General features: G+C 46.2%; 2 protein-coding genes across 2 annotated transcripts in view; both read right to left on the bottom strand.

The window, feature by feature from the left end:
• The window catches only part of PPP1R8 (protein phosphatase 1 regulatory subunit 8), a 30,614-nt gene extending 25,927 nt beyond the window's left edge, over nucleotides 1-4,687 (bottom strand). The window contains exon 1 of the mRNA XM_077837917.1: nucleotides 4,532-4,687. Coding sequence (XP_077694043.1) covers nucleotides 4,532-4,587 — 56 coding nt within the window. The 5' untranslated portion in view covers nucleotides 4,588-4,687. The remainder of the gene's footprint in view (nucleotides 1-4,531) is intronic.
• A 1,548-nt stretch (nucleotides 4,688-6,235) lies between these two features.
• STX12 (syntaxin 12) overlaps nucleotides 6,236-13,321 on the bottom strand; it is a 33,158-nt gene continuing 26,072 nt past the window's right edge. The window contains exons 4-9 of the mRNA XM_077837874.1: nucleotides 13,110-13,247; nucleotides 12,014-12,057; nucleotides 10,764-10,869; nucleotides 10,121-10,193; nucleotides 9,797-9,879; nucleotides 6,236-7,844 (exon numbers count right to left, since the gene is read on the bottom strand). Coding sequence (XP_077694000.1) covers nucleotides 7,752-7,844; nucleotides 9,797-9,879; nucleotides 10,121-10,193; nucleotides 10,764-10,869; nucleotides 12,014-12,057; nucleotides 13,110-13,247 — 537 coding nt within the window. The 3' untranslated portion in view covers nucleotides 6,236-7,751. The remainder of the gene's footprint in view (nucleotides 7,845-9,796; nucleotides 9,880-10,120; nucleotides 10,194-10,763; nucleotides 10,870-12,013; nucleotides 12,058-13,109; nucleotides 13,248-13,321) is intronic.

The following is a 13,321-nucleotide window of genomic DNA, read 5'->3' as shown; positions in this document are numbered from 1 at the left end:
TCCAGCTTTCACCCAGACCACACCACACGATCCATTGTCTACAGCCACGCTCTGCGATACAACCACATTTGCTCCAATCCCTCAGACAGAGACAAACACCTACAAGATCTCTATCAAGCATTCTTACAACTACAATACCCACCTGCAGAAGTGAAGAAACAGATTGATAGAGCCAGAAGAGTTCCCAGAAGTCACCTACTACAGGACAGGCCTAACAAAGAAAATAACAGAACGCCATTAGCCATCACCTTCAGCCCCCAACTAAAACCTCTCCAACGCATTATTAAGGATCTACAACCTATCCTGAAGGATGACCCAACACTCTCTCAAATCTTGGGAGACAGGCCAGTCCTTGCCTACAGACAGCCCCCCAACCTGAAGCAAATACTCACCAGCAACCACATACCACACAACAGAACCACTAACCCAGGAACCTATCCTTGCAACAAAGCCCGTTGCCAATTGTGCCCACATATCTATTCAGGGGACACCATCACAAGGCCTAATAACATCAGCCACACTATCAGAGGCTCGTTCACCTGCACATCCACCAATGTGATATATGCCATCATGTGCCAGCAATGCCCCTCTGCCATGTACACTGGTCAAACTGGACAGTCTCTATGTAAAAGAATAAATGGACACAAATCAGATGTCAAGAATTATAACATTCATAAACCAGTCGGAGAACACTTCAATCTCTCTGGTCACGCAATTACAGACATGAAGGTCACTATCTTAAAACAAAAAAACTTCAAATCCAGACTCCAGCGAGAAACTGTTGAATTGGAATTCATTTGCAAATTGGATACAATTAACTTAGGCTTGAATAGAGACTGGGAGTGGCTAAGTCATTATGCAAGGTAACCTATTTCCCCTTGTTTTTTCCTACACACCCCTCCCCCCAGACGTTCTTGTTAAACCCTGGATTTGTGCTGGAAATGGCCCACCTTGATTATCATACACATTGTAAGGAGAGTGGTCACTTTAGATAAGCTATTACCAGCAGGAGAGTGGGGTGGGGGGAGAGAAAACCTTTTGTAGTGGTAAACACCCATTTTTTCATGGTTTGGGTGTATAAAAAGATCTTCTGTACTTTCCACAGTATGCATCTGATGAAGTGAGCTGTAGCTCACGAAAGCTTATGCTCAAATAAATTGGTTAGTCTCTAAGGTGCCACAAGTACTCCTTTTCTTTTTGCGAATACAGACTAACACGGCTGTTACTCTGAAACCTGTCATATTTAAAAAAGGTATTTTTAAAAATGTGTTAGCTGTTAAAATAAAACTTGACCAGCCCACATCTTTAATGTGTTAACTTCAAATCAGGCCACTTATTTGGGTCTCTAAATGTAGATTTAGGAGCCTAAATTTAGCCACCCCTTTCATAAAATTTTGGCCTACATTACTATATAGATCCCAGTGCCTGGCTTGTAGGGCATGGTGGAATTTCCTGAACTCTGAAGGCATTCATCCTCTCCAGATGACACTGTGACATCACCAGTGAAAGCTTGACCTTGGCTCAAAGATACTTGTGAAGTGCAATTTGTATCTTTAAATGTTCCAGTTTACACCAAATTTCCTAGCAGTGCCTTGAGGCCCCAACTACTTGCTTCTCCAGACTTGCTTGCTGAAACCAACTATTCCCTTGCCAACTGCCTTCTGATGAACCGAAGTTTCAAGTTTTGTATCACACACACACACACACACACATTATATTTCATACACAGATAACTGAGGTTCACCCTGCAGGATAAACACAACTCAGGGGTCACCTGAAACTTTTGGATAGTGAAGGATTCAAATAACCAGGAGTTCAGGAACACTGTACAGCTGAAGGCTGTTCCTGCAAATCCTCTCAAGCCAAGGGAGGCATAATTGGAGGACAGTTTGCCATGTTTCCTCTGTATACATATGATTTACATACCCAGCTTTTATAAACCCACCACTGTGCTTATGTCAAGACCTTGTGGTCCATGTTTCAGTCCAGAAGAAATTAAAACTAAGTTTATGACCAAGAATTTATAAACAAACAGGTGCCAGCATAGTTTATAACAAAGCTTTTAAACAAAGCATGAAATTCTCAATCTTTACTGCAGACTGGTACTTCAAGATCAGAAGAAATAAAAAAGTCCACCTGCAAGCAGGGCTCCTCCCCACAACGGGTTAAAGCACAAACACCAATGGTGGCGTGTGCCTGACACTCTGTATTACAAAGACCCCATTCTGAGTTACTTAGAACATGGCCGAACTTTAAACACGGGGGCTGAAATTTTACATTCTGGGTGCCTGCCACATGCTGAATTTTTTTTTTTGAAAGTGTTAGTAAAAAGCTGTTTTCAAGAGAAAAGTTAGGCAAACCAACATTTTCCTGGTGCTAAAATATTCTTTCAATGATTTAACTGAAGCTTTATTACCTGCATGCTTTGGAGGAGGAACCTGAAATGTGGCAGGGACATTGCTCGTGTGTCAGAGATGCAGCTTTTGCTGTTCTAGTGTAAATCTAGCAAATTTGGATGAGTTAAAAGCCTCTGAAAAATTGCAGTTCGCACATGCTTCTGGAGAGGTTTGTTAAAAGCCAGCAGCATTCTTCTCTAAAGATTCTGTCTGCACCAAGTATGCTCCATCCCCACACAGTTTCTGTGTGGTGTGGTAACTGGACTGAGCATGCTCAATACCAGAACTAAGGAAGGCGTTTCCTACAATTGCTTCTCCCACCCACTGCAGGCTTCTAAGACCAGATTTCAGTCCGTAATGCGTTTTTCATGACCATGAATTTGGTAGGGCCCTACACATGATAGATGGTGCTCAAGAAATGAGTCAGGGTTCTGCAGTGAATGTGCGTGGCCTGTAGGACCCCTACCTTGTTTACTGCAAATGGGAAGGTGTGTCGCAAAAGAGGCACGGGATTGAAAGAAGTGAAAGGATGGTCTCCTGGTTAAGACAGTTGAATGACACCCTGGAGAACTGGATTCTACACTTGCCTGTGCCACAGAGTCCCTATGTGGCGCTTAGCAAGTCACTTAAACAAAACTTTTCACAAGTGATCACTAATTGGGTTTTTCATTTTCTGGGTGCTGACTTGAGACATTTGGGCCCAGATTTCCAGAAGCGCTGAGCGTTCACAGCTGCAAGTGAAGTCAATGATCGCTCTCTGCTTTGAGCGTATGACGTGCTATAAATATGCTAAGTACACTGAAACATCAGGCCCAAACCATCTGAATTTAGGCATCCATGATTAGCTGATACTTAACAATTTTGGCCTTAATCTCCCTGTACTACACCCCTATTTTATAGGTGGAAAACTAACACCATCTTGCCTCACAGGAGTGCTCCTTAATGATTATGAATCTCTCAGATACTATGACAATGAGAACGCTAGAAGAGCCCATAAGTAAATTAGTAGTTTTGTATTAAGTGCAAGGTTTACATGGTGTGCAGTAAATAAAGCATGGGACGATACAAAGCGATGAGAAGGATAAAAAGCAATATTGAACAGAGACACATTCGGTGAGCACTATCCACTGAATACCGCTGGCGTCTTGTGGAAGAAATAACAGGTGATCCTGCCAGCAAAGACTTGATCACATGCATACGAACAAGGGTCGGAATTAGGCTACAACTGGCATTTCCTGATTTTTGAGTGCTTGACTTTGCCACTTCAATGTTTTTACCATAGTTTTCTCCTAGGCAATTTAAAGTTTTACTAAGCGCAGAACTCGAATGTATTGAAGAGAACAATCAATCCTGCACTGTGCAAGGATGATGGTGTGGATGACCAAATAGGCCTTTGCTATCTTTAGCTTCAAAAAGAACAAGACCAACCAAGTCCATAATGCTTTCACATCCTACCTGTGCGTTCCCCCTGACAGTCTCCCCCTCAGCATAATTAAAAAAACCACGGCCACTCTCAAGTTAACAGGCTTCTCACACTGTGCATGCCAAGGCCTTTGCTTACTCTGTCCCAACTCCCTATTTTTCTAAGATCGTGGGGAAACACTTATCGAACAAACACATAACGCCACTTCTGAAACACGCCTGTTATTTCAGCCGCTACGTTAAACAGGAAACAGAACTCACGTCTGAAGTTGCGGGGAGAGACATTGGCCATCCGCGCTTTGCACGCGTGCGGGCAGGTGAGCAGCGGCCCGCCGCTCCCGCAGTGCCCTGCTTCACCGTGCACCCGCCCTGCGCACCCGTGGGGGGCGGGGGTTATTAACGTTGCGGGTGAGGAAACTGAGGCACGGCGAAGGAAAGCGCTTCGTCCCAAGCCGCAGCAGGAGGCGGGGGCAGAGCCGGGCCAGAGCCCAGCAGCCCTGCCGCAGCTCGGAGCGACCGGACGGCGGCACGCACCGAGCACAGACCCCGCACACCAAGGCTGGCACCTTGGCCGGCAACCTGCTGAACGGGAGGCTCCGCCACGCCGCGGCCAAGCCCCCAGCCCCGGAGCACGGCGGCCGGGCCGGGCCGGGCCGGGCCAGGCCGGGCCCGCTCCGCCGCCCGCGTCCCGCCCCGGGCCCCGCCGCGCTCACCAGCTCGGGCAGTCGAACAGCGAAAGACCGCCACAAGAATTCGCGTTCGCCGCCATCTTGGATATACCCCATTCAAGCGGGCCCGGGGCAGGCTGGGAATCAGGAGGACCGGCCTGGAGGCTATCCCGGCATACACCGCGCGCCGCTCCCGTCACAGTGAGAGTGAGTGTCCGGGGCGGGGTCGGCGGAGTGTCTGGGCCCGGACTAGGGGCGGGAGGGGGCGGAGTGTCCGGGCCCGGGCTGGGAGGGGGCGGAGTGTCGGGGGAGGGGGCTGCGGGGGGCGGAGTGTCGGGGGAGGGGGCTGGGAGGGGGCGGAGTGTCCGGGCCCGGGCTGGGGGGGGCGGAGTGTCGGGGGCTGGGGGGGGCGGAGTGTCCGGGGAGGGGCGGAGTGTCCGGGCCGGGGGGGGGGGCGGAGGGGCCTGGGGGGGCGGAGTGTCGGGGGAGGGGGCTGGGGGGGGGCGGAGTGTCCGGGCCCGGGCTGGGAGGTGGCGGAGTGTCGGGGGGGGGGGGAGTGTCGGGGGAGGGGGCTGGGGGGGGCGGAGTGTCCGGGGAGGGGCGGAGGGGCCTGGGGGGGGGCGGAGTGTCCGGGCCCGGGCTGGGGGGGGGCGGAGTGTCCGGGCCCGGGCTGGGAGGTGGCGGAGTGTCGGGGGGGGGGGGGGGGGCGGAGTGTCGGGGGAGGGGGCTGGACCGTAACTGAACCACCCACCTCATTAAAGCCAAAATGGAAATAACTTCGAGACAAAAATAAATGACGACTGGCGCACTTGTTTCCTTTTCCTTGGGGGTGGGGCCTGCTGTGTTTTAATTAAGGTTATTTGAACACCACTTCCGTGCACAAGCGCGCTGCAGAAAGCCGGAGGCGGCGGCTCGGGCGAGCCTTAAGAAGGGCAGCGGGGCTGCAGGGCGCGGTGTCTCTCCGGAGGTGAAAGGGGGGAGGAGTAGAGAAGGGATTCTCAGATTTTTATCCTCCCCGTTGAATGTACCTGGGCTGTAGCATGTACCGGGAGGCTAGTAGCTCCGGCAGGGGCAGGAGGGCTTTCCACTCCCGCGAAGGATAGCCAGAGGCGGGAGAGGTTGGGCTACACAGGTTGGGCTACAGAGGGGGTAGAGGTTGGGTAGAATCTGGTGGCTCTGCCCTGTTAAAAAGCAGTTTTTAAAAAGGAACCTGGAGCCATCCCTGGGCCCAGCTCAGAATGGAAACCACGCCAGGGACAGGAAGAGGCACAGCACTGCGGCGGGGACTGCTACGCTCACCTGCAGCATGAGCATGAGTTGCCTTTGCCTATTTGCTCTGGTGGGAGCTGAACTTCAGAACCTCCCCCCTACTAATGGAAGGAAGAGGTCATACAGGAAAGTGAATAGGGTGGAATGGTACAGAGAAGGGTGAGACCACCTGTTCTAGGAAACAGTTATTGGGGGGCAGCTGATGTGCATCCGATGAAGTGGGCTGTAGCTCACGAAAGCTTATGCTCAAATAAATTGGTTAGTCTCTAAGGTGCCACAAGTACTCCTTTTCTTATTGCGAAGACAGACTAACACGGCTGTTACTCTGAAACCAGTGGTTGGAATGAAGACAGCCTTCTACCCTACCTAGAAAGGTCAGCTTCAAGAAACATGTTTTGAAGCTTTAGTGAATAAGTATCATTTTCTCCAGCATAAGGAGTTTGTCTACTTCAAACTGTATGAGAAAGACGATTGATCAAAGACTTTTTCAAATGTTTATTGACAGTTATTGGATGGAAGGATGGTGCAATAGTGCAAAAAATTGTGCAATTATGACAACACATTCCCTCTGCAGTTTTCACATTTAGTTTAGTATTTTAACTAAGACAGACATGGAATAAAGATTAAATACAAAATGGGCCAGTATGTTGCAGTTAACCACACAATGATGAGCTTTAGCCACAATCTTATTTTTCCATCAGTGCATTTCAGTTCAGAACCACATTGAGGAATGGGGGTAGCAGGTAAGCGCTATCCAGCCCTATTACAGAACACTAAGTAGAACCAGAGATCTCTTCCACAGAAAGACTTAGTCAAGCAATACCCTCTGCCAATCTAAAACTACTATTGAGTTACTAAACCAAATTTTTTATCCCTTATGAACAGAAGATTAAGAGTATTAGATGTACATGACTGGTATTTGTTCACAAAATGCATACCACCTGTTCTAGTACCAGTTCCACACTGCTAACTAGTAATAGAGCTTTTCAAGGGTCATTTCTAAACAATTCAATTTGGCCTAATGCAAACTAGAAAGAAAGTTCAATAAACCCTTGGGCTCAGTTTCCAACCTTGAATGGCTCTCTCACCACCACTAAAAATGTGAAGTTGTCACATTGACTAGTTAAAAAAATGGGTAGTTACAGATTTTAGGGTTGCCTATGCCACAGGGCATTTCAATAGCAATTTTTTAATTCTACACAAGTGGTGGGGGTGCCGAGTGGGAAGATTTAAGTGTTTGATAACAGTAAGCCACCAGCTATAGTCTCACTGGGGAAGAATATATTGTTAGAGAATGTTATGTTAAATGCTGCATTGTCACCACAAACACGGATGTGAAAAAACCCACCACCAAACATTAATAAAAACAGTTACAATTATCTATAGACTAAACTGATCGGTCACTGAGCCCACTAGCGGTTCCAACTTCAGCACTCATGCATTTTAATCCTTACCATTCAAAGATGTAATGGTAAAGTTTCTTTAGAAGAATTAAGAGCTATGGCCACCTGGAGACTAATCAAACCATGGGGCAAATATTAGAGATTTTAGGAATTGGTGAGTCAAGGTAAAGTGAGAATCAGCATTGTGCACTCTTTGGAAGTAATTCCTATTTGCATCACTCCTACAAAGTCTCACTAGACAGATAAACATGTTAGAAGAATTGTAGCGCCACTTGTCCAAAACAAGACATCTCCAATTACTGATCCCATTCTTCGAGGTACAGTTGGGACAGGGAGTAATCACAATACAGAAAGCAAAAAAATACAAAATAGTTTAGTTACATAAAGCAATAGATTTGTACATAAACTGATAAATACGGTCTCCATTGTGCACTAATTCCAAGTACTAGTTATCTGCATGTTAGTTTCTAAATCTATTACTAGAGGACATTCTGGTTTGTGCTCTCTCAAGGTGGTCAATTCATTTCCAAGACTAGTCAGCCTGTTTTCCCAGGGGAAAACTCTGCAATGAAATTAGACTCCTTATGAGGACTTCATTTTGTTGCCTGCCAGGTAATGAGTCCTAAGATTACAGAAGCCACAGCAAGGCCAAGAATCAGGATGCAGATCTTCTTACGAGATTTCTTCTAATGAAAGAAATAGAACAAAAAATATTGACACTAAAACAGCAGATGACAGAAGACTCAATGAGTTTGGCTAATTACAGAGTTCTGGACAGGAGACAGCACGGAAAGTTGAAGCACAGCACGTGTAACCTGACTCAGGAGGAGAATGGAAAAAAATTCCCAGAGAACAGATTACACTTTGTTTAAATCAGAGTAGGATAATGTGCTCAAACCAAAAATGCTCAGTGCTAACAGCATAAAGAACTAGGAGGTAATGCAGTCAGAGCATGGTTGGACTCAACTCCTGCTGCTGGCAAAAAAGAGTGAGCCGTACTTGAAGCTGGCTGAAACAATAGCGGAGAGTGAGCGAGCTTGTGTTTTAAAATGATAGAACACACCAGCACGATTTCTACAGAAGTCATACCCCTCCCAGCTGTTAGGATTCTTTGAGGGCATCAATAAGGCATGATCAAAGACTAACCAATTTACCTGTGTATTGCGCCTCCCCTTGTGTGCCTGAAATGGCTGTTACAAGAAGCTTCTTGGAACTATGCAAATGAATTGTGGGTGAATTCATCATCCACAATTTCTGCTCTTTGAAGTAATGGCCTCTGCTCTCTGCGTTGTACTCTATCCCCATCCTGACCTGGAGGCTTGTAATATACCCGGTCATGACCACAGACATGCAGCTGTTTTACAGTTTACCCACAGCAGCCTTGTAGAGTCTCACTTGCCTTGGGAAACTCCCTACTGTGTCTAGGTAAGCATGACCAACGCCTACAACGCATGCAGACTCTAAACTCTTACGTTGGAGAGTCCAGCCCTGGTGTTGGTGAAATTGTGAAGAAGTCCCAGGGCACAATGATATCGCAAGCTGCTGGATGGCGAGAGCAGCTGCTGTTCTGTTGGAGTGGAAGCTCCAATGCCTTAGTTCAGGCCGAGAACGAACAGAGGAACAGCTACCACCACTAGTACTGGCCCTTTTCCTTCCTCACAGCTGAAGCCAGGACCAGACCACTGCTGCTCCACTGCACCGTAGCCTCCTCTTACCCATCTCCATACGTCTCCTCCCCTGGCCCAAGCATGCCCAGTTCCTTAGCCGTAGTCTTCTCTACACAAGGGAGCAGCTGAAGCAAAACCGGAGTCCTGCCACAGGCTCTTGAACTGCAAGCGCGGCAGGCTGGAGGAGAGGTGCATGGCATCAAGCCAACCCTAGAGATCTAATCAAAGTGGCCAAAAAGCTGCTGAGAGAGATTTGGTGGGTCAGGAAAAAGAACCGATGACTATTCGGGTGCAAGAGGAAGAATGGATGAGTGGGTGGCGACCAAGTAGGCTGGGGGGAACTGAGCAGAAAATGGCAAGATGATGCAAGTCAAGGCATGTGGTGGGACACTATGTCAAGGGGTAGGTGGGAGAGAGATCATCTGTTAAGTTTTTTGTGAATGGGGTTGTGTGTGTTCATATCTATGTTAAGTATTGGGTAGTAAATTTTTGCCCGGGCTGGTAAACTCTCAGATTTACTGTATCAGTCTGAAGATCAGACTTGTGATGTTTCCACTGTAACACAATAACCTGCCTTTGCTAAGGAATGGTCTCCATTATCTTTTAATATGTGTTTTTGTTTAAAAATGCAGTATTGAAGACAAAACCCAGCAGCTACCTTCAGCTATTCTCCAGGTCTATGCACCCCACCTTACATCCCCTGCATGATGGAGCAGGCTGAGTAGAAGGGTCCCAAAGAGAACCCAACAGTTAATTTCTAGTATCTTATTAATAAGCCAAATAGTACATGTGGCTGCATCTGTTCCTGGAGATGGAGTTCATTAGAAGAGTCAGTCCCACCTCAGCCCCTGCTAGCTGTGTGAGAACTTGCCTTACTGGTTGCAGGAGTCGGTATGTTTGCCTTGTTCCGTGCAATATGGTGATAGCACCGGTCAATATGTATGCTAGTGCCAAGCACACGAAGAGTTTACCTGATAATAAGCAGCTCTCTGTAACTGTTCACTGGCTCTTTCCACGTGCACTTCTGAACTTTCCACATTTGCTTCTATGCTATCTACACAAGTGTAAAGGGAGAGAACTCAAGTTATATTAAAAGACAATTCAGAACTGCAGAATTAAAGATTAACAGATTATGCTACCATATGGCATTTATATAGAATAGCTGCAATGGTTTAAATCAGCTACTCTCAGTTTTTCCATATACATTGAATTTAAAATGTGGAATAAGTGTAGAATAAAGCCAGATAAAAGAGAGGAGTGCTATTTCAGGGCATCTGTTGGCCAAGTGTACTTACCAATCATGTCTCCTTGATCGTGAATCATCATAGCTAAATCCTTAAATATCTGATTGACATCCAAAATGTCTGCCTGAAGACAACAGTTCAGTCAATAACAGTTTGACAAGTTACAACAGGTATAGATTATATTTTTCCAAAGCTAGTTTCTTCTTTGCTTAAAGGTCCATCTCAGGAATACTGCCCAAGGCTTAACAGACTAAACACCCTCTATAAAAAAATTCTCATCTTTGGAGCATGATGGGTGCTAGAGGGACCTGCATACAGCCCTCTTCAGCTAGAAGGAGGGTTATAGAATATCAGGGTGGGAAGGGACCTCAGGAGGTCACCTAGTCCAACCCCCTGCTCAAAGCAGGACCAATCCCCAATTTTTGGTCCAGATCCCTAAATGGCCCCCTCAAGGATTGAACTCACAACCCTGGGTTTAGCAGGCCAATACTCAAACCACTGAGCTATCCCTCCCCCCTAGGTCACTCACCTAAGCATCAGCATCTCTAGAAGGAGCTCTGAGCCCACTGAACTCCCAGCTCTCTTGATCCCTCCCCACAAACAGATGAGCCTAGAGCACATTACCTGGCCCTTTTATTTAGGTTCCTTTGCTAACAGGGCTGCAAATGATAGGCTCTAAGGCTCTAGAGCTCACCTCCAACTGCCTGATTGCCGTTTCCCTCTCTTTAATGAGTTCAAGGTCCTGTTCAGTTATTGCTACATCTTCTTCTTGAGACTGCATTTGATTCCAGTCTTCATTACTGCAGAAACAACACAGACTAAGAGCCTGTTCCTCCCGAGCAGCAGATACTTCCACTCCCCATTCAGGTCACAATGCCAATGAGTTATAGAAAGCTTCCTCCAGGGACAAAAACCAAATCAGGAGTGGATTTAAACCTTTAGTACAGGTAGATAGATTCTGGTATTATAGTTGTACTTAGAGACAAACTGGACTAGTGATGACAGGTTACGGAAGGATGAAGATTGGGTTTTGCATGAGGATACTTCAAAATCTCAGTAAAGAAACTAAAAGTTGGTCTGTGTAGGAAGCTTTGTTCTAAAATGTAAGTATTCCTTACAGCTATATACTGGGAAACGTTGAATTTCCTATTGTGCTTGGGGCTGTGTATTGTTTATAAGGCACCCAAAGAACAAAAGGCACAGATGGAAGTCTTTATGGAAGGCAACCTGCAAGCATGTTGTTTTGAGTACTAGGCAGAGAATGCTGTGCCTGGGTCTGCGCTGAAGGATACCTACTGGATGCATGGCATTGGAGGTTAAAATAAAGCCCTTGGTATTTTAGTCCACTACCCTATCAAGAACAACTGCAAACAAAAAACAAACACCAACAGAGATATTAAAGCAAGTCAGTTGTCCCCACCCCCAAAATTACCTGCATCCTGGAGAGACAGCATTAGTAATAGCATTGTGCAGGCTAGGCACTACTATGGACAAACCAGCAAGTGCAACAACACAACACCCTATTTTCACACATTTAGGATGAGAAGGTGTCCTGCTTCTCCACTCAAGGGTAAATACTTTGGAAAGCTGTACCAAGATTCCATGTCCGAGTTAGTGCACAACCCTCCGGCAGTTTTCACTAGCTAATAAGTTTCAAGACTTCAGAGTGCCAAAATACATTAAGAGATGCTAATTATCTCTGGGAGGGCCAACAGCCAACATGTGAAGTAGCCTAGTTTTGAAATAGTTAAATGTTTGAAAGCTGTGTACCACCACAATAAAACTACATAAGGAAATGTTTTATATGGTGTAGGAATTGGGTTTCCTGGACTCTATGTACTGAGTTCAGTGATAATGCTGCATTAATGCAGTTTCTTGTATTGTTAATTACACATAGACAGAAGTGATAAAATGCACCCCAGGCGTGCAAAGGGTAGTTGTTACCTATCAAATGAGACCAGCTGCTCCTCTTTGAATCTCTCATCAGTCTGGAAGAGAGGAATGGCTCATTACTGTCACAAACTGCAGGCATCATGGACACAGCCAACCACAGCAAGGTAGGACTCTTACTATGTGGAGCTGAAGAGTTGTAACATACTAGTGTGAGTACCTTTAAGATACTTGCATTACTTTGGTTTTTAGACATAAGCTACAGGGGCACTGCAAGTCAGATGCAACTGAAAGAGCCCCCCTAAAAGGTCTGCTTAAGTCCTTTGTAATTGTTTGTCAATTCCTTTATCCACATACAAGAAGCGTATTGGTGCATTTACTTCTAGAGCCATCAGCCCATAAATAAGGGATTATGACAAACTTCAGCAAGGGGCCAGAATTACGAATCAATATTCCAAGAGGATTAGACAAAGCAGGGGAGGAAGTGGGCAAGAGGGATTGAAAAAAATGATTTGGTTGTCCATTTTATTAGGAATGCTTTTTAGTAATCACAGGGACTTACAAAAGACAGAGACAATATCACCAGAACAGGATTTAACCAACCATGGAGAGGAAGAAAATTGGAAACTGCACTGAGGAAGCAGTTGGACAAAGGGGGCTCAAGGGAAAGGGAAAAGAGATATGGAGAGTGTGTCTGCCAAGAGGCAGCTCAAGGATGGACAAAATTTAAGAGGTCTTTTTGGAGAGCTATAGGCCAGTGCTGACAGTCTTATTGCAGGCCTACCAGCTGTGCTTTGGTTCCCCTCTCCACATATCTGCACATACCTGACTTTCCTCCTCCTCCACTATTGTGAGCAGGCAAGGCACTGAGAGACTTTTGGCCTTCTGTGCTACAGAATACAAAGAGCTAGTACACAGACACTGCTCAGTGACAGTGCAGACTGACAGTTATGAAGTCTGCAGCCACGCATACATACAAGCTGATAGATCTCAGTAGTTTGGTGCCCACCTCCCTCAAAATACAAACATACACATTTTCATTTGTCCATGGTTTGTCACAGAAGTCCAAAAATTTGAGTGAAAGGTGCCTTTGTAATAAAGACTTCAGAGCTCGCTGAGCTCACTATACAACTCCTCTTAAAATACTTACCGAGAGACGAGAGCCAGCCCGTGCCCTGGCTACAGTCTCCTTCTCCTTCTCAGACACTCTTCTCTGCACTGCCTGGAAGTTATTTAAGGCTGCAGAGAAGTCATTCATTAAACGCTCCTTCTGCAATTTCTGTTGGCGCTAAAGAATTGAAATAAGATAACTAGTTATTCAAATATCTACTGACGAGACAATCCACAAAGCACGGAACTTCA

Source organism: Eretmochelys imbricata, chromosome 19 (genome assembly GCF_965152235.1).
Source record: "Eretmochelys imbricata isolate rEreImb1 chromosome 19, rEreImb1.hap1, whole genome shotgun sequence".
NCBI classification, from domain to species: domain Eukaryota; kingdom Metazoa; phylum Chordata; order Testudines; family Cheloniidae; genus Eretmochelys; species Eretmochelys imbricata.
Note: the sequence above shows the minus strand (reverse complement) of the source record. Positions and strands in the feature narration are given on the sequence as shown.